The following is a 21,913-nucleotide window of genomic DNA, read 5'->3' as shown; positions in this document are numbered from 1 at the left end:
CCCTTTCAGGCTCTGGGCGGCTTACAACATGGTTCAGTTTCAAAAAATAGCCATCTACCTAATCTGGGACCAGTCTTAACCCCATATAAATCGAAGACTTCGGCCTCTGCGTTCGGCAGAGGCCAACTTACTGGTGATCCCTGGCCCCTCAATGATACAGCTGGCCTCCACCCGGGCCAGAGCCTTTACTGCTCTGGCCCCTGCCTGAACGTGAGCACGCTTCTCCCGCCTAGCTGTTCGGGCCCCCAAGCGGGAGTCTTGTTGTTGTTGAATTCATTAGAGGGTCCTGCAAGACAGGAGAGTTGTTCCACCGGGCCGTTGGGGAGTCTAGCCGTGGATAGGGCCCCCCTACCCCCCCTCCTGTTTTGATCTTATAACATCAACCGGCTCTTACCGCCCGTCCCCTTTTTCGTTTGGGAGAACGGCAGGTGGTGCCCTCTTGTTTTAATGCTACATGATTGTACTGTATTTTAATGGGGTCAGGCTTATTTTTTTATTAGAGCTGTATTTAAATTATATTTACTGAATTTTAACTTATTATTGTGCTCTATTATGTATTGTTCACCGCCCTGAGCCCTTCGGGGGAGGGGGGTTTATAAGCCCAATAAATAAATAAATAAATAAATAAATAAAATATCTATATACAATTTAAAATCATCATTGAAGATTTCACTAACTCAACAATTCTCAGAGATTCAATCGACCTACAGATATAATATATCTTCATCATAACTGAAAGGGAGGGAGGAGGAGGAACAAGGAAAGGGGGCAAAACAAAGGAAAAGGGAAGGGAATAAAGAAAAGAGAGAGAAAGGAAAGGGAGAGAGAACTTTCATCAAAGTATACCACATGTCTCACTGTGACTTGCTGTGTTCTGGTATTCAGCACTCTGCATCCCTTGCATCCTGGCGCATATCAAACAAAGATGGATGCTTCTGTTCTGGGATCTAGTTTGTGTATTCTTTCTTTCGGTAGTCATATTACCCATATTACCTGGTATACATATGCTCTGCTTCTGAATACTCTGATGTGTTTCATATCAGGGATTCTTTCATGCCATAGCTGATATGGTGTATCAGTGCTGCCTTTTGTTGGCAATCGATTCTGAAGGTATGTCGCTGTGACAATTGCTTCTGCCCACAGTCTATTTTGTAACTTTGCATCAGCCAACATACATTTAGTTATTTCTAGTAAATGTCTTAGTTTTCTTTCAGCTACCCCATTCTGCTCTGGTGTGTGAGCAACATTCCTTCTGTGTAGAATCCCTTGACTCTCAAGGTATTCTAGTGTTTTGTGCAAAATAAACTCACCACCGTTGTCACTCTGTAGGGTTTTTGGTTTTTTTGCTGGAATTTGTTCGTTACCATGGCAATATACTTCTTCAGCATCTTGTTCATCTGGCCCTTTTCCTTCAGTATGTACATCACACAATACCTCAAAAATCATAAACAAATATTAGGACATATCTATTTCCTCCCAGTGATGGCACATTAAAAGGTCCACAAATATCAGTATGAATAATGTCCAATGCTCTAGTGCTCCTCTTTTCTGTTCTTGGTTTAAAAGAAGGTTGGACTCCTTTCATTGTAACATAGTCTGTGCATTTTGTTGTTTTATCCTGGTCACATGGATTTATTTCGATTCCTGTAGCAAGACCCTTGCTCCGTAATTCACATATTGCTTTTGCATCCCTATGACCTAGTCTTCTGTGCCATAGTTCCAAAATATTTTTCTCAGTGCACATTTGAGCTCTGTTAACATATGGTTCTGATATACTTAGTTCATATAGACCATTGTTTTCAAACTCTTGTGCATACAGTACATTGTTCTTAGACACAGTGCATTTACCCTTTTCAAAGTGTACAGCAAACCCGTTCTTATCTAGAGCTGACACAGCATATTACAATCTAGTTCTGGTAGGTACAACACATAACTAACATTAGGCTCTACAGTCTCTCGTGGTAAATTACACTTTAAATATCCACTCCCAGATCCTTGTATTTTCATGCTTTCGCCATTTGCTGTCTGGAGTGTTCCATTTACACTTTTGTTAATAGTTTTAAATAATTTTTCTGAGTTACTGCTATGACTTGTGCATCCACTATCAATAATCCATTTTTCTGAATTTAAACTATTTTTTTCTTATTGTAAGCCCCTTCTCATACTGTGGGGCATTTTGTGAATGCTCTCTGAAATTCTTATGTTTGCTCTGACTTCGTTTTGAATCATTATATATCTCTATCTTTCTGTTTACATATTTGTTATATCTATTACTGACTGACTCGTTTCTCTTTAATATACAGTTTCTAGCAATATGAGCATATTTTCCACAGTTAAAACATCTTGGTGAACTTGAACTTGCCTTTACTCGTAGCCATTTCTCTAAGATAGCTTCTTAGCATTATATACTGTGTTATGTGTTCTACTTTGACATCCTGATTATTGTTGTTATTTTCATAACTATTTCAGCTTCTTATCATTGGAGGTTCTTTTGGACTCAGTGAGTTTGCCCAGATTCGCTATGATGCTTTCAAGCTGCGCGGAAAGGTAAGCTGGTGCTTCTACTTCTCCTGTTTGAAAAGCACAAGTCCCAGGAGTTCTGGGCAAACTGTGTATGTTGGATTATGCTCACCTATATGGGGAACAGTGTGCAAATCCTTTTACTTTGCCAGCTCATGCATTTACTATAAAGTGTGTTTATGTCAAAATATTTAAAAGCACTCCCCTCACCTTGTAGCAGCTGTAATATTGATATTCTCTTATGCATTGTGCTAGAAAGGGCTGCCTATGTCAGCTAGGACATAAAGTTGGCTTCATAACAGTACCTAGCAGTATCTCATAAAAGTACCTCATAATAGTACCTAGCATATCAAATAAAGAGACAGCTTCAGTGCAGTGAGGTAAAGGAGCTGTGAAAGTCTCAGTGGCGTCTTCTCCAGGAATATTTTTTGGATGTGGCCTGTTGTACCCAGAAATTATGAGGTTGTACTTGTTATAGCTTACTCCTAGAGGATCCTGCCTTGCAAACCTGGGAACTTCCAGTGTTTCTTAGGCTGTTTCACTGGAATGCACATGTTTTGTTTTATCTTTAAAAACTCTGTAGGCTGTTCAAACGTCCCAATGTCTTAGTGGCACATGTAGTGCATCAGTATGGTATGATGTGGCTTTTCTCTCTGCTTGGTTGGGAATGGGCCAATTTTATCAAAACTAGTGAGAAACATAATGACCAGTGATTTCAAGACTTAGGTTGCAATCCTAACAATATTTTCATGGAAGGAAACCTCACTGAATAAATGGGATTTACTTCTGAGTAGACCTGTTAGGATTGCTGTCTTTGCCTTGACAGATCAATCTTCAAAAGGTTACAGAAGAGCACAATAATTTCACCCTTTTGTGACTACATAGTGATAAAGATGAAGAAAAGGATGTTTGTAACTTAATGCAGAGGTTTAACACTTGGTGTTTGAAGCAGATTGCTTTAAAATTTTGGCTGCTCCTCAGAAATTGCCCAGAGAGGTTACCTTGGAGGTTTCCCTAAATTAAAAGGGTTCAGTTTTTTTGGCCTTAGAAAAAATTGGGTATATTAATGCCTCCTCCTTATAGCAAAAGCAAATCAACGTTTGGTAGGGAACAAGATTTCCTGGTGGGTGACATAATTAAGAGAGTCATTCAAAAAGAGGAGGAGGAGGAAGAAGAAGCAGCTGCATGTCTTATTGGATGGTTCTTGGGCACTGGTGATAAGAGAGGGAACCTTTTGACTTGCACTGTGACACAGATTAGTGAGACCATTCCTGTCTTTGGCCCCAAGCAGCCAAGAAAGCATTTCTGATGCATATAGAACAGTCATTGTGTCTTAAATCTTCCAGCAAAGGAATACAGAAGCATCCCAGCAATGTTGCAGAATAATTAAGTTGTTTTGTCTAGCCAGACTTTTTACATTTAATTGGCTTTCAGTAAACTAATCACAGTGTCTTCACATGGCTGAGAATTGATGGTGATTCCTGCTCATTTTTTCTCCTGTTCTTGTTAAGCAGGTCAGATTGGCCTGGACTCTGAGTGTAATGAAGATAAACGTTTACTAATTTCTTTGTGTAAGTTGGTTTTCAAAGACTAAACTCATCAGTGAGTCAGCTTAGATACAAATCTTGATTTTTTTGGAGGGGGTTAAAGATTTCCTATGAAGTGTCATTTAGCACATTGTGACTGGTAAACATTTGTAAGCACTATTTTTTTAAAACGCCCTTACTGTTATTCATCAGGGTGTACTAACAAAAGAACAATTTCTTTAATATAAACAGATTTTGCTTTCAGAGAAGTTCATTACTACATGGCCCAGTTGGTGGAAGGTTTGTTGCAGTGGCATAATTAATACAGCAATTCTAGTTTTTCCACTGGTGCAGAACTGGATGATGATATAAATAGCTCTGCTCCTGGCAAATAATCCTGCAGTCTGTTTGAGCCTTGGTTTGAACCATCCTGGAACATAGAAGAGGAATGAAAGAGTATGGAAGCTTTGGAAAAAAAATCAGGTCATAGCTACTGCTGCTGTTTGTCCCTTTGGGAACTCTGAGAGTACTGATGGGTTCATGTCTGTTTTTCTAACAGGGCAAACAGCACCTCCTTGGGCCATTTCAGGTTGGACAAATGATACAGGGGAAAGCTGAAGCCTCTTTTTTTCTCATGCACCTGGTTCACTTGATCTTTGCTCATATGCCAGTGCAGCAATTCATGGAAATGTTCTGGAGTGGTTTTCCATAGAGACATTTTCAGCAGTTCCCATGGTAGAAGTGAAGAAAGTACTGCCATCATCCAGAAAACTGCTACAGGCTTTGGTGCTGTGTATTGTATTTGAGCGGGTTCTTAGGGCTTCTTAGAGTTTCTGGCAAGAATGTATGTTCTGGTTGCATTGCCTGGTTTCCAAATGCAGTTAGAATTGGACCCCCGTGTGTCTCTGAACTATGCTCTGAACCTGAACTCATGAGCTGTGCCCTAAGCTTGAATCTTTTGCCATCTGAATGCAATGGCATTTGCGGAAAGGGACTTTCAAACCTCTTCCCCTCCTACTTAGCCCCTGGAATCCTGCCCCTGGGAGTTGGTGGGCCTTCAGGAACACAGGCAAAGTGGGAGTGTGCAATGACCAAGGGGAATCAGCAGAAATAACTCCTCGTCTCTTACAAGGGTGGAAGTGGCATCCACATGCAGAAAATGTACTCAGGAAGCCCTAATCCTATTCCTGCATAGTCTGCCCACATCCCTATTCCTTATAGATTTTTTAGAGATGAGCTGGAAAACACTTCTGGTAAATATTCTTCCCTGCAAAATGCGCACCACCAGCCACCAGCCCCTGATCATCCTTGGGGAAATATCTGTTCAAAGACATCTCAACCTCTTGGATCATTACACAGAATTCCTTTTGAGGACAGTGAAAGAGAATCCCAGCTGAAATTTACAAATCTTTTCCTGATTGGTGGTCCCCTCTATTAGCCTCATTATTCACAATTGTGAATAATTCTGGCTCAGTGCCCGCAATCTGGACTAATGCAACCATCATACCATTGTTCAAAAAGGGTGACCGCAATCTTCCCTCCAACTATAGGCCAATCAGCCTGTTGTCTGTTTCAGGCAAATTGTATGCCAAATTCCTATTGTCTTATGGACTGGATCTCGATTAATAGACCTATAGCAGTGATGGCGAACCTTTTTGAGACCGAGTGCCCGAATTGCAACCCAAATCCCATTTATTTATTGCAAAGTGCCAACCCGGCAATTTAACCTGAATGCTGAGGTTTTAGTTTAGAAAAAAAAACAGTTGGCTCCCTCTTCCTCTCCCCCACCCGTTCGAGCAGGGCCCAGCCTTCTCTAGCCTCCATCAAGTGCTGCACGCACCGCTCTGTGCCTCTCTAGCATCTCTGCCTCCTCTGTGCCCCCCCCCCCCACTTGGGCTTTAGCCACCCGGAGCACAGGCACCAGGCCCGCCAGCCGGAAGTCCTTCCTGCTTCCACGCAAGGAGCGATATGCATGCATGTAATCGTGGCTCATAGTGACCCAGGCTTTCAGCCCTAGCTGTGTGTGTGGGGGGAGGTGATTTTCCACCCCCCGCATGATTTTTTTTTTTAAATATTTTTATTGATATTTCGGAATTATTACAGATTTATATTGTATACTTTATATACATCCTCCATATCATTTTCCCCCTTCTCCCTCCCTCCTTCTTCTTCTCTTCTTTAGATGCTAGCAGCAGGTCCATTCTTTTCAATCTTCTTGTCCATTTTTCTTCTGTAATTCCAATCCTGGCTAGCCAGTCTTTGAATTCCATCCAAATCTCCTTCATATCCTTTTGTTTTTCTTGCCATATTTGATTTCTTGACATTGTGCTCGAAAAATTTCTAATTGTATTTGCTCCCATACATATTCCAAATCCATTTCTGCATTGTCCAGATTTTTTTGTCCTTCCACCCCAATGCTATTACTGCATGGACCGCTTCTAATCATGAATTTGAAAAGTTTTCTTTTTCTTTGTTCTATTATAGTATAATCCACTATACCCATAAATAGTAAATCTATATTTATCTTTATTTTTACCTTTACATACTTTTCTATGTATTTTATCACATTTTCCCACATATTTTTACTTCTATACATTCTAGCCACATATGGGTATATATTGCATTTTTTTCTCCACAATGCCAACATTGACTGAGCCCACTTATCATATATGCCAACTGTTTCGCAGTGTTCTATACCATTTTAATATTAATTTCTTCTCTAGTTCTGCATATTTATCTATTTTTATTTTATTCATATTATCTATAATCCTTTTAATAAGGTCTATGTCTTTCACTCCATCTTGTTGCCATTTTTCCATTATGATTCTTATCATGAATTCTTGATCTTCTATCATGTTTTTGTATATAACTCCTAATATTTGTCCTTTCTTTTCCTCATATATTTTTTATACAACTTTTCATTATACACTTTTCCTCCCTCCTGAGGCTTTTATCTTTTCCCAGATTCCTCTCTTAATAGTAACCAGTTTTCTTTACCTCCTTTCTCTATAAAATGTGGAAACGGTATTAATTCTCCTCTTTCATTGTACAGTTGTGCTACCTTGTATATTCCTTGTCTGTGTAGAGATCTTATTGTTTGTGCTCCTTCCTGTCCAACCATGCTCAAGGAAGTGGTGCACTCCAGTAGCCCTGGCATCCATTTTCCTTCCATTTCTCCCAGATTTCCATTAACACCTTTCTAGGGCCTTTTAATTTTGTCTTTCTATTTTGAACAACTTGAATATATTCCAAAGCCACCCGTGTTCAAGTTTATTTCATTTTCAACTTCATCCATCTGTCTCTTTTATCTATTTGAATTCCCATCAAACTTTTTATTTGAAATGCCTCGTAATATTCCTGTAATTTTGGGAGCCCCAGCCCATTAGTTTTTTTTTAGACATATAGACTATTTTATTCATCACCTTGGTTTCTTTTGATTAAAATGCCCATAGTTTAATTTTCTTTATCCCATTCTTCAAATTGTTTTTCTTAATCTCCAACGCAAAGTACCTAAATAGATAGAAGAGTTTTGGCATTATACACATTTTTAATGCTACTATTCTCTTAGAAATAGATAGATTCTTTCCCTGCCACCCCTTTAATTGTTTCATTATTTTTTTCCATATTACTTCGTAATTATATTTAAACATCTTTTCCTTCTTATTTGTTAATGTTATACCTAAATATTTAATCTTCTTCTTCACCATTTCTTTTCCTAGTAGTTTTTTTTTCTATATTTATTCCCAGGATTTCAGATTTCTCCATATTAACCACCAAACCAGAATGCTTTTGAAAGTCTTCTAATATTATTTTTAATTCTTTTAAAGTTTCTACAGGGTTAGTTGTTATTAGTAATAAATCATCTGCAAATAAGTTTAATCTTATTTCTTCTTTATTGATTTTATAGCCTTTGATCCTACCATTATTTCTAATTCTATCCGCTAGGTATTCCATTGCTACTACAAATAATGATGGAGAAAGCGGACATCCTTGTTTCACCCCTCTTTCTATCCTAATTTCTTCCGACCATCCATTATTTATCATAATCTTTGCTTTATTGTTTTTATATAATTCTTTTAATATCATTATTAATCCCTTTCCAAATCCCGTCTGTTCCATTATTTGGAATAAATATGCGTGGCTAACTGTGTCAAATGCTTTATAGACATCTAATTTTATCATGGCATATTTTTTATCCTTACCATGTTCACCCCCCGCATGATGAACTCTGTGTGCACGTGCCCACAGAGAGGGCTCCGAGTGCCACCTCTGGCACCCGTGCCATAGGTTCGCCATCACTGACCTATAGGAATAGAGCAGATTGGTTTTACAGAAGGAAAGTCCACCCTGAACCACTGCATGACACTGGAAGCTCTTGTAACCAAATACCTCCACAGAGGAAAATCCAGCCTATATGTAGCGTTTATTGATCTTAAGAGGGCGTTCAATTCCATCGATAGATCGCAGTATGGCTTAAATTATAGAAGCTTGCTATAGAACCCAGGCTTCTTTTACTAATTAGGTCTCTATACAGTAATCTCACCTGTCAGATAAGGTGTTCGTCATCAGGTCCTCTGACACCCAAAATATTGGTCTCACAGGGGGTAAAACAGGGTTGTGTTTGGCACCTGTATTATTCAACATTTTTTGTACGATCTTGCCCTCATTTTGAAAACTCCAACCTCCATTGTCTCTATCTGAACGGTGTTCCTTTGTCCATCCTTCTTTATGCCGATGATGCAGTCTTGCTATCAAGAACAAGGTTAGGTCTCAAAAACTCCCTGATCAAATGCGATGAGTATTGCCGAAACAATAGGTTGGTTATTAATCCCGTGAAATCTAAAATAATGGTCTTTTCTAACATCTTTAGACCCATGAGATGGCCCATCCAAGGGGTTGACATAGAGCAAGTCAAATTGTTCAAATACCTTGGGATAACATTTCATCATAAGCTAAGCTGGACCGCTCATAGGGATAACACTATTAAAGATTGCAAGAATCTGTCCGCTGCAGTTTTGAAAGTTTTGGCTGCATCTATGCTTCTGCACACATCCAAAAAGTTTATCTTTGCTAGAAATGAGGGAGCTTCAGCTTTCGAAGTGGTGGCTTCATATCGAAAAAAAAAAAATCTCCTTGGGTTTCTCCTGGGAGTCTCTTCATATGCTTACCGCCATGGAGATTTACCATCGTCTAAAGACCAGACTGTATGACCAGGAATACTAATTTCTCCTGAGTACTGCGCAAAGCTCTTGTTCCCCTTTATATTTTGGGATCACCCCCCAGAAATCTACCCCTGCAGTATAGCTTGCCAACTATAAGTGTAGATGGGTTATGAGCAGAGCAAGGTGCAACTTTTGTCTATCTTCTGTTTATCTTCTGTCTATCTTCAAGGTCGTTTCCTTAACATTCCATGAAGTGAGCGTTGTTGTCGGTACAGTCCCTACACTATGGACTCAATTCCTCATATCCTGCTTTACTGTTCGAGGTATAATGATATTAGAACCGATCTGGGAGCTTTATTACCTCCAGAATTTATGTTTTTCTCAGACACATTAAAAATGTCTAAGCTATTGAACAGCTCTAATGTAGAAATTACAGAAGCAGTTGCTACATTTTTAATCCGTGTCCTACATGATGTGTAACAATGATCCTGTTATTGTACTTGGAATGTTCGGTACTTCCGGTTTTATGCCTAATAAAGATTTTGTGATTGGATTGGATTGGACAGTGAAAGAGTGTTTAACCTTTTCTGGGAATTTTTTAAATGAAGACAGGCTAGGTCTTATGCAGAGAGACTGGAATCTTTTCAGACAATGAACTGAAGTAGGCCTCCAAGCACAGTGATGTCATCCATTTATCTGAGGCAGTCACTCAGAATTACTTTGATATGGTAGTGGCTTTACACAAAGGCCTTTGTACACACAAGAATGTGAAAAGGGTAAGTAGTGATTCAGCTGCAGAAAAGGTTAGAGCAGAAGCACAGGACTCAAGTGACAAAAAGTAAAACTTCCACTTTGGATGAGAATGTGTCTTGCCAAGGGTAGAGCACAGTGTGGAGTTCAAGGTGCCAAACTTAAAGGAAGATGTAGACAAATTTGAAAAGGATCAGAAGAGGGTCATTCCCTACCTAAGTCATCAGTGGGATTCAAGGCTCAAAGTGCAGTATAACGCATGCCACTGTCAATCATCTGGACCACAGGCCCCACACAGTCCCTACTGCCCAGGTGATTCAAGGTTTCTGGGGAGCACATCTCTCCCTGCCCCTTTGCCCAAGTACAGAGTCTAGAGCAGTTACTTTCATTTACTATGCTAAGGAGACATCTCTGTATGGGAGTCTGGAAAACATGTGGGATGAGGAACTGTTGAAAGAGGTCACCACATTTGAAAATAGTAACCCTTCTTTGGCAACATTATTCAAGTTATCTCCGTTAGACTTGTAGAAATAAAGTACATCAGTGACAGCACATGAATTGATAGTTGAATGAAGAGCAAATGATAGGCAGACGCTACTTGTTCACTCTTATGTAAGAAGCTGTACCTTCAAAAATGACCCATTTGTTTATTTACAAAATTTATATCCTGCCTTTCTGCTTTCACAAGGGCCACCAAGGTGGCTAACAATGTAAAATATACATGATTAAATCACATTTTTAAATGAGTAATATGAACCTCCCACACACATGCAACAAACTGAAAAACATAACTTTTAGAGACCTCTCTATCTTTCTGCCTGGTAACTCCAAGCATCTCTGATCGCCCCCTACCCTAACGTGGCAATTGATGATACTTTAGCCTTCCTAATGATTATCTGGCATCATGGCTGACTGTTGCCTGTTCCCATGTTTCCACTGATGAATTTCATTCATCCGGCTGGGAAAAGTGTGTGTGTGTTTGAAGTTCCATTGAAACTCATCCAACACCAGCAATGATCGTTTTTTCCCTGATGTTTCGCCTGCATCTGTGTCTGCCCCTAGGGCAGTTACATCAGGGTCCCCTCATATTGAGGGGTCCTGCCATCCCCCCCCCATGGGGGTAGGTTTTAAATTGGGGTCGGACGCCTTTTATTATGTATTATGGTTTTTTGCTGTTTTATGAGTTTTAAGCTATTTTATGGGATGGAGCCTATGTGTTTATATTTGTATGACCGCTCCTGTTGATGTTGTAGTGAATGTTGTTCACCGCCCGGAGCCCTTCGGGGATCGGGCGGTATACAAATTAAATAAATAATAATAATAATAATAATAATAATAATAATAATAATAATAATAATAATAATAATAATAATAATAATCGTGTTGATACGTTTGTCAGGTGGCGGGGGGCACTTAGTGCTGTGATCATGAACACAGCAAAAGGTGTGGACAAGTCTTCCTAGGGACCACTAAATGCAGCACCCAAACACGAATCAAAGAACATGAAAGGCACTGCAGACTAATTCAGCTGGAAAAATCAGCAATAGCAGAACACGTGATAAACCAATCTGGCACAGAATTTTATGTGAAAACACAGAAATTCTAGACCACTCTGACAACTACTATGTCAGATTACACAGAGAAGCCATTGAAATGCACAAACACATGCACAATTTCAACAGAAAGGAAGAAACCATGAAAATGAACAAAATTTGGCTACCAGTACTGAAAAACACTAGAATCAAGACAGTCATAAAGGATGTCTCCAGGCGGTAAGCAATCAAAGGGATCAAAAGGTCAGGCTACTACAATGCATATGCCCTCACTAATTGATTATGTTATCCTCATGGTTACTTATGTTATCTTCATGGTTACTCACATGCTAAACCCAACACATGCAAATCAAGCTTGCTAATTGCACCCTTTACACTTGTCAACAGGTAAATGGTTCTTCCTCCCACCCTAGACGTTCCACAGATTTTATATATATATAAAAGATGTGTGTATATTAAAAGATATACACACACGCCATCAGGTTCTCTGAAGATGCCACAGACACAGATGCAGGCGAAACATCAGGGAAAAAAATACTACTATTTTGTATACAAGCTACTACTAGAACACGGCCATACAGCCCAGAAACCACACAACACCCCAGTGATTCCAGCTGTGAAATCCTTCAACAATACACAGCAAAAGGTGCTTGACCTTCTGTTATGTCTGCAGTTCTCAAGATTATAGCATGTGTAGGTTCCATAATGGATGCATAATATCTTTGTAGAATATGACCTCTTCTGCTCCCATAATACTAACAGGATATTAACTTAAAAAAAATCTAGTGGGGCACTTGTACTGTTGTAATTTCAACTCTCCCATTTCTCATATTTACAAATTTAAGCAGACAATGCAATTTTATCAGTATATTTACTGAGAAAGCAAATAAAAATGTAAACTTTTGAACACAAATTGTACTCTGCCACATATGCCATCTACCACATTTTTATGCTGCCCGTCATCCAAGAAATTTTGGAGTTTGGTGGTTTGTCCCTACTCCTCCATTTTTTGTGAAGGTATTGGGTAAATCCCCTATAGCAGAGTAGCACAGTATACTGGAACACAGTAGGAAGTCAGACTCACACAGCAACTCAGCTTCACAGAAGTGGTCCTACATTTATTAGTTCACAAGTATAGCTTACTCAAGCAAAGTGCTTTGCAAGGCAAGGCAAAGACAAGTGTCTCATAGTCCTCAGTATACTGCAGCCTTATATCTGGTTTACTGGCCTATCACAGTCCATTGCCAATCAATCCCAGAATGAGGCTGTGTCAGGTGTTACTTGTCAGTTAGATTTTGATGATCAGACACATGTTACATCAGTGCTCTGACATTTTTTTCTCACAACAATCCTGTAAGACAGGCCAGGCTGAAAACAAGGAACTAGCCATAGAGTTTCATTAATGAAAGGTGGTATGAATCTGGGTCTCCCCAGCCCTAGTATCTGTACCATCTTGGCACTGAGTCTAATCTCTCAAGATATTTGTAATGTCACCAGCAGAGTAGTGAGAATATTGATTGCAAAATCACTGCTGCCAAGGCAATATGCTTTAATTTCACAAAATAAAAGCCGAACAATGCAAATGTAGAAATTCTCATTTTATCTGTTTTCTGAAGGATTTGGAAGGAATTTTAAAGCGTATAAATTCCCTTGAGCATAAAAGCACTGTGTAAATATTTAAATTGTTGGATTTGTTCTCGTAATTATAACTATGTGTCTGTATACAAGCTACATTGACGTGTACTGTTTAGCAAATGTTGATGTGAGACCTGATTTTATTTCCTAAAAAGCTTTGAGCAAAACTGAATCCATTTGGTTAAGGATCTGAATGAAAAGATGAGCAGATGTTCAATAACAATATTATGCATCCAAGGGCTATATCAGGCTTCCTTAATTTATTTCCATACATGTAACACTACACACATTGTACTTCCTCATCACATAACCACCATCTGCAAACTACTAAAGGTGGCTCAGCAGGTGAGCTTGGTGGATTGCAGTCCTTGTTTTTGTACTGATAATGCAGTTCTTAAACTTTGATTAAAAATACATGCTCTTTAAACTCTCACAAGAAGAATCTGGTAATTGGGAATGTGTACTTTGAACCTAGTTCTTTTTCCTTGGGGGTCAGGAGGCATACCTTGAAAAGACTATAAGATGCCAGCAGTGAATCTCAGCAGAGCTATAGATGTCCACTGACTGCAAGGGGTTTAGAAGGACATAACACTGCTTAGGATTGCATGGTACCTAAGTGACAGGGGAAATCAGAAGTTCCTGTCTAGTAGGGTTCCATTCCACTCTTCCTCCAAAGATCAAAGGGTTCTCCCCTCCGCCTGTGAGAAGCTAGACTTCTCCCATTAGCTTCATGGCATGGAATTTGAACTCTCATCTCCCAGGTCTAATCCAACATTTTAACTATTATTTCATCATTCCATCAACTATTATTCCATCATTTAACTATTATTCCATCAACTATTAATCCATCATCAACATTTTAACTATTATTCCATCATCGATGGCCTTGGTCCCTCATATCTGTGGGACCACCACCTCAGCTTTGCTCATCTGAACAAGACCTTCTACAGGGCCACTCTGCAAACAAGCAACATCAAAAATTGCCCTGAAACATGCAGTCTTTGTTGTGGTTCCCACCATATGAAATTGCCTATCGGATGAGGTCAGAAAGGCTCACACTGTAAAGAGGGGATTGGAATGTGACGGTTTTTGCTAGCACCTGTTTTCACTGTTTCAATTTGTGCTATCTTTTGCTTGGCGCTATTCCCAGAATGGTCAGGCCTTGCGTGTGAATGAATCGGAGGAGGAGGCTGGACCAAAGTGCTCTTGATGTCTGTCTGTACTTTTGATATTCAGTTCTCTCAAGGACTATCTAGCCATATTAATAAAGATCTTTCTGCTTTCAAGAAGATTCTATTGTATGGACTCAGTTTGTTACACATTTCTGGTTTTCTGCAAACTATGCAAAAATGAAATATTGAGGGTTTTAAAAAACAAAGTAATAGGGTATTAACAGATAATGGGATGATTCAAAAACATTTTATAATTATTATATCAATAGCCAATGGCTGAACTTACTCTTTTGATTAGAGAAAAGAATCTGAGTTTATGGATACCTGAAAACCCTTGATGGACTTTTTGCTTAAATAGGAAAAAAAATAAACTGATAATTTATGGATTTGAGAATTAGGAGAATAAGAAATTGGGCATAATAATTAAGTAAGAATTAATTGAATTTTACTTCTGTATTGGCAACTAGAGAGCAAGTGATAAATGTTTGTTGTGTTTCTATTTGATGGAAGCTGGTCTTTTTATTTTATAGTAGGGTTCTTGTTTGTATATAACTTTAGTTGTTTGTTTATCTTTTAAACCATTATTAACAGCCCCATCCAAAGGGGAGACTGAATCCGCCCATGGAAGTGGCATGTGGTCGCTGCGGATTTGCCCTCCCTAGAGCACTTGCCCTGGCGGAGAGGCAAATCTGTCAGCGTGCAGCCACTACAGCTCTCCCTAGTGCTGGGACATAGTGCTAGATGCTGTGCCAGCAGGGGAGAGCTAGGAGTGTGGTACATTAAACCACCAAAAAGGTAATCAAGTCCAACCCCCTGCAATGCAGGAACACATAATCAAAGCACTCCTGGCAGATGACCATCCAGCCTCTCTTTAAAAATCTCCAAAAGGAGACTCCATCACATTCCAAGTAGTTCATTCCACTGTCAAACAGCCCTTACTGTCAGGAAGTTTTTCCTGATTCTTAGGTGGAATCTCTTTTCCTTCACCTTGAACCCATTACTCCTGGTCCTAGTCTCTGGAGCAGCAGAACACAAGCTTGCTTCCTCACCAACATGACATCCCTTCAAATATCTAAACATGGCTAACATGTCACCTCTTAACCTTCTCTTCTAAACATCCCCAGCTCCCTAAGTCTCTCCTCATAGGGCATGGATTCCAGACCTTTTACCATTTTGGCTGCCCTCCTCTGGACCTGTTCCAGCTTGTCAATATTCTTCTTGAATTGCCGTGCCCAGAACTGTACACAGTATTCCAGGTGAGGTCTTACCAATGCAGAATAGAGAGGTACGATTACATCCCTCCATCTAGACACTATACTCCTATTGATAAAGGGCAGAATTGCATTGGCTTTCTTGGCCGCCGCATCACACTGCTGACTCATGTTCAGTTTATGGTCTTCTAAGACTCTTAGATCCCTTTCGCATGTAGTGTTGTCAAGCCAGGTGTCACCCATCCTATATCAGTGTATTTCATTTTTTCAGCTTAAGTATAGTATCCCTCATTTATCTCTGTTGAAATTCATTTTGTTTGTTTTGGCCCAGCTCTCTAATCTATGCAGGTCATTTTGAATTCTGAGTCTGTCCTCTGGGGTATTAGCTACGCCTCCTATTTTGGTGTCATCTACAAATTTGATTATCATGCTCTCTATTCCATCATCCAAGTTGTTGATAAAAATATTTAATAGCACTGGGCCCAGGACAGAACCCTGTGGTACCCCACTAGTCACTTCTCTCCAGGATGAAAATGAGCCACTAATGAGAACCCTTTGAGTTCAGTCAGTCAACCAATTACAAATCCATCTAATAGTACCATTGTCTAGTCCACATTTCACTAGCTTACTTGCGACGATATTATGGGGCACCTTGTCAAAAGCTTTACTAAAATCAAGGTATGCTACATCCACAGCATTCACTAAATCTACCAAGCTTGTCACTTTATCAAAAAAAGATATAAGATTAGTCTAGTTTGACTTGTTTTCCAGAAACCCATGCTGACTTTTTGTGATCACAGTATTCCCTTCTAAGTGCTAGCAGATCATCTGTCTAATGATCTGCTCTAGAATCTTCCCTGGTATTGATGTCAGGCTGACTGATCGGTAATTATTAGGATCCTCCTTTTCCCCCTTTTTGAAGATGGGGATAACACTGGGACTATTCCTGTTCTCCAGGATTTCTCAAAGATTATAGCAAGTGGTTTTGAGATAACTTCTGCTAGTTCTTTTAATACCTGGGATGTAGTTCATCAGACCCTGGAGATCTGAATTTGTTTAGCCAGGTGTTCCTGCACTATCTCTTTATTTATTCTGTGCTGAATTTCCTGAATGGGGCTGTAAAAGTAAGATCGGGGGGGGGGGGGGTGTGTTCCATCCAAACCTTATTGCTTTGTTTATCGGTTGTCCCATCCTGTTCATTGTGTCTGAATCACTCTGTGTAATTCACCTTGAGTCTCATTAAGAAAAGGCTAACTATAAATAACCTCAATAAATATCTTTAAAACTATTTTTAATACTGACTTTTTTTAAAAGTGAAGAGCACTTTCTATAATAATAATAATTGTGATGACCCAGCAAACTTTTTAATAAAAATTCCTGTGCAGTAGATGAGATGCAAGTAGCATATTCAGTGTATAAAGGTGCCATCTCCAGGCAGCAAAATCCCTGTTTTCTTCATACATTATACCCTTTTTGAAGAAAGGAAGGAAAGTTTTGAAGTACAACACTATATAACGTTTCCTTTTTCTCAGCCAAAGCCCTGAGGGCATTTCATTTTAAATCCTGCACTTCATGCTTTTTAAGTGGTTTGTAAAAGAACAGGTACAGCATATTAAAGAGACTTTACAAAGGCACCTTGAGAAATTGTCTTTTAATATTTTAAACAGAGGTGTCTTACTTTTCTTACTCTCCTGCCCCATCTACCTCCATTATGTGCTAGATGAGTCAGTTATTCAGCAGTAGAACTCCACTTCCTGCAAGAGACTCTGTATGCTACCTGGCTGTGATTTTGGAATATCAATAGTAGCCCAGCCTTTTTTGACTCACAACAGAGCACATGCATGGTTGCCACTTCCTGGAAAGTCAGGGAAATTGGTTAGAAGTCAGGAAAAATGTGTTTAAGACATAGGAATTGCTGCTGGCAGAGGACAGTCTGCATTTATGGGAGCTGAAGTGGAGAAGTGACAGAATACAAGTGTAACAGAATGATGCACACGTATTCCATAGTTTGATTATATGATTTTGAAAATGTTTTTAACTGATGCTTGTTAACAATGGAACAGAATTAAATCAGCTGTGATGGGTTTTCTGGGCTGTGTGGCTGTGGTCTGGTAGATCTTGTTCCTAACGTTTCGCCTGCATCTGTGGCTGGCATCTTCAGAGGTGTATCACAGAGATAAGTCTGTTATACACTGTCCAGTGAGAAGGGAAAGTTTAGTGGGAGTATATCGTCCATGTCCCAAGCTGGGGAACCAATCAGTAAGTGTTTGGGTGGAACTTGCTATGCAAAGGTGTGATTGCGTTTATTGTATTGTGGGTGGGGTTTCCCTTCTCACTAGACACAGTGTGAAACAGACTTTTATCTGTGATACACCTCTGAAGATGTCAGCCACAGATGCAGGCAAAACATTAGAAATAAGATCTACCAGACTGCGGCCACACAGCCCGGAAAACCCACAACAACCAGTTGAATCCGGCTATGAAAGCCTTCGACAATACATAGAATTAAATTAACTTACAAGGGATAGCATTATTTAATAGTGATGCTAAAACTTCTCGCTACTTTTTTGTATTCAAACAAACTGGAATCACTTTCTGTTGAATTGAAGATGGGAATAGTTTTGACAGGTCAGCAAATTGTGCATTATTTCTTATAGCCAGATGTAAAGTGAGCTCCCAAAGGCAACTGGTGGGTCACTGAGAGTACCAGACTGCTGGACTAGATGGACTCTGGTCTGATCCAGCAGGCTCTTTCTTATGTTCTTAAAGTCCAGTGATGTCACAATACTACTCTCAACAATGAATTTGAGATTGGTTAGAAATCAGATCTTATAATGCAGAAGTGTGTTAATAAAAGGGCAACTATCTTAAAATGTTAAATTTTTAAACAGTAATGTATACACTTTAATACACTGTTCAGCATAGAGACTCTCTTTTTGACTTCTTCACAAAAGAAGTAGGTCACTTGTGGGTCTTACCCTGAAACTGATGCAAATATTTTATGTCTATGTAAAAAAGACTTTAGACTTTGCACTGAAATATCAGTGGTTTTAAGACAGTACCCTTAACACTTGGAACAATTTCATTTATAAAATATATGTTTTTATGATGGCACTGAACAAAAAAGGGACAAAAATAGGACTACAGGAAGCTGTTTGGGACCCAAAGTAATATAACCTTCAAATTATCCACTGGAATTGAACATTCCCAAGTGCTACATTTACTTAACATGCAAGGTTAACTTTACAAGGTTTACAGTTAAGTATTATGCATGTGTTAACTGACAGCTTCCTTCACACTAAATATAGAGACTGCAGGCAGCTCCATATATTGGGGTTGTGAAAGGAATAATAGGCAGGTGATGGAACTTTTGCCTCTGCTAAACTGTGATCTGAGTTAAATTAAAAGTTTGCAAACAAATTTTGTTGCTGTTGGATTTCACAGAGAACAAGCACTTTCCACAGTTCAGTGTGCAAAGAAAAGTTTCAAATGGAGTTTGTCTTCCCCTGCTGAAACTAACAGAGAACAGGCTCTTGCTCCCCCTCCCCTGGCCCCTCCCAAACATACAGCTTGCAGATGGGTCTGTCTGCTTTCACTAGATTGTAGAAATGGTCTGCGAGAATTTACATGCCACCTCCTTCCTTGCTGCTGATCTGCTAATTACACATCCTGGAACCCAGAAAGTTCCAGCTCCAAAACATTCCTACTTGCTGGATAGGCAGGTGAGTGGTCCTGTGAAGGGCCACACTGGGGCTACATTTTGAAGATGACTTTTAAGAGAAGAGTATTAATATGCAAAAGCTAGACATCAGACACCAGACTTCAGATTGTTAATTCCACAAAACAATAATTATTATTTTGACCTAATTATTGTTTTGATCTAATTATATAATTTTAATGAGATGCAGTATTTTCAAACCGGAAGAAGAGGCATTAGAGATCAAATTTCAAATTTATGTTGGTTACTAGAGCATACAAGACAATTTCTAAAGAAAATCTGCTTTTGTTTCATAGAAGCTTTTGACTGTATGGATCATGAAAAGCTGTGGGGGATTTTAAAAGAGATAGGCGTGCTATAACATATGATTGTTCTGATGCACAATCTGTACTCCTGATAAGAAAGTATTATTAGGACAGAATATGGAGAAACAGAATGGTTTCCAGAGGTGTCAGACAAGATTGTATTTTACCTCTCTGTATTCAATCTATATGCAGAAGTGAGCTCCCAAAGGCAACTGGTGGGTCACTGAGAGTACCAGACTGCTGGACTAGATGGACTCTGGTCTGATCCAGCAGGCTCTTTCTTATGTTCTTAAAGTCCAGTGATGTCACAATACTACTCTCAACAATGAATTTGAGATTGGTTAGAAATCAGATCTTATAATGCAGAAGTGTGTTAATAAAAGGGAACATTAACAATCTAAGATATGCAGGTGACACCATATTAGTGTTAGAAAACAGTGACTATTGAAATGACTCCTGATGGAATTTAAAGGTGAAAGTTGATTACAGTTGAACATCAAGAAAACCAAAGATAGCCACTTGCATGTTTTTGTTTTGATCTAATGATCTAATTTTTATGAGATGCCGTATTTTCAAGATGCCATATTTTCATATTTTCAAAAGTGGCACAGGTAGCTCTCAGTCTGCAAGACCTGAGCAAGACAGTTAATGATAGGACGTTTTTGAGTTCATTAATTTATAGGGTCACCATAAGTTGGAAGCGACTTGACAACACTTAATAAACACACACACTGCAAAAGTGTTGAAGTATATAAATTAATATAAGGTAACCCAATTTGTCATCACAGCTAAAAGCTGACCTCTATCCCTCACCTAAATAAGCTTAGTACTTCTGAGAATCACCAAGAGGCATTTACAGTAAATGACTGCTGAAAATACTAGGCACCACAATGAAATTTGTATGTGTCTTGATGCTCAGGATTTCTCAAGCCCTAAACTAAGCTGTTTAAAGTCCCCTAAATTAGGTTTTATGGCCTTCTGGGCAAGGGGCTATCATTATTCCCTAATCCTATCCTTATTGCACTAATCCCCCCACCTACCACAACAATTGATCTACTTGGTAAGAATGATCTTTGCTTCAGAGTTCTGAAGCTATGAAATCACAGCAATAATAATTTCCTATGATGAATGAAGAACCAGCATCTTGCAGGAGCTGTTGTGCTCAGGGTTTCCTTTTGGAAACAAAGTGATGAGCAGCAGTGGCATAGGAGGTTAAGAGCTTGTGTATCTAATCTGGAGGAACCGGGTTTGATTCCCAGCTCTGCCGCCTGAGCTGTGGAGGCTTCTCTGGGGAATTCAGATTAGCCTGTACACTCCCACACACGCCAGCTGGGTGACCTTGGGCTAGTCACAGCTTCTCGGAGCTCTCTCAGCCCCACCTACCTCACAGGGTGTTTGTTGTGAGGGGGGAAGGGCAAGGAGATTGTAAGCCCCTTTGAGTCTCCTGCAGGAGAGAAAGGGGGGATATAAATCCAAACTCTTCTTCTTCTTCTTCTTCTTAATAGTCACAGCTGAACATTCATGTAGAGATAAGAAGAATCTATTGTTTAACAATGAAAAGCCTGTAGCATACCTTTCTGAGGCTATATAGTACATAATGTCAGTATTTGTTACTAATTTCTATACAATGGCTACTGGACATTATTTGGATGGTTGTCTTCATCTATCTATATATATAAGCAAATTCCACTCATTGACTCACTCGCCAATGGAACTCAGAAACTGCCAAACCTACGCACTTGAAATTTGGCACGCCAGTTCCTCATGTGCTCGAGGTGCTCAATAAGAAAGGATTCCCAAAAATATTGAAGTCAACTCGAGTTATTAGCTATTTTCTGTTTTTCCTATTCATCTCTGCCCATCTGCCCGAACATTCCGTGGGTGACAGTTGAGCACTTCAGCCTTCCCAGAATACCAGACAATGGCCACAACAGCCAGCAGAGGGAGCTGTTCCATTAGATCCTGGACCATTTAGCTTCTCTCAACACAGTCCCTTGGGTATAGAGGATCTAAGTGAGGGTGAATGCTTACAGGAGGAAACTCAATTTTCAGATACAGACGATCCACTCACAGAGGACATAGAACAGACTCCCAGATTTTTTAAAGGGGAGGATTTATCTCTACTAATTAGAAAAACTATAAATGTGTTAGATTTGCAGCATCCAACTGGACAACTGCAAAGAAAGCCTATAATGGGCTATCCCAGGGGTAATCAGAATTATTTCCTGGAGGAAGGGGTCCCTTCCAGGGTTCTCCCTCCTGCCTCCCGGGTAAGAGAATGGAACAACCCACTGAGAATACCCACTAATGGAACAGCTTCCCAGTTCCTTTGATGAGTCACTCACTCTAACAGTGATTGGT

The 21,913-nt window shown here is 39.5% G+C and overlaps 1 protein-coding gene across 1 annotated transcript in view; it reads left to right on the top strand.

The window, feature by feature from the left end:
- LOC125426020 (cytochrome c oxidase assembly protein COX16 homolog, mitochondrial) overlaps positions 1-21,913 on the top strand; it is a 67,749-nt gene that overhangs the window by 21,994 nt on the left and 23,842 nt on the right. The window contains exon 2 of the mRNA XM_048484047.1: positions 2,470-2,547. Within this exon, the coding sequence (XP_048340004.1) occupies positions 2,470-2,547 (78 nt within the window). The remainder of the gene's footprint in view (positions 1-2,469; positions 2,548-21,913) is intronic.

Source organism: Sphaerodactylus townsendi, linkage group LG02 (assembly GCF_021028975.2).
Source record: "Sphaerodactylus townsendi isolate TG3544 linkage group LG02, MPM_Stown_v2.3, whole genome shotgun sequence".
NCBI classification, from domain to species: Eukaryota; Metazoa; Chordata; class Lepidosauria; order Squamata; family Sphaerodactylidae; genus Sphaerodactylus; species Sphaerodactylus townsendi.
This window is presented reverse-complemented; position numbering and strand designations above follow the sequence as displayed.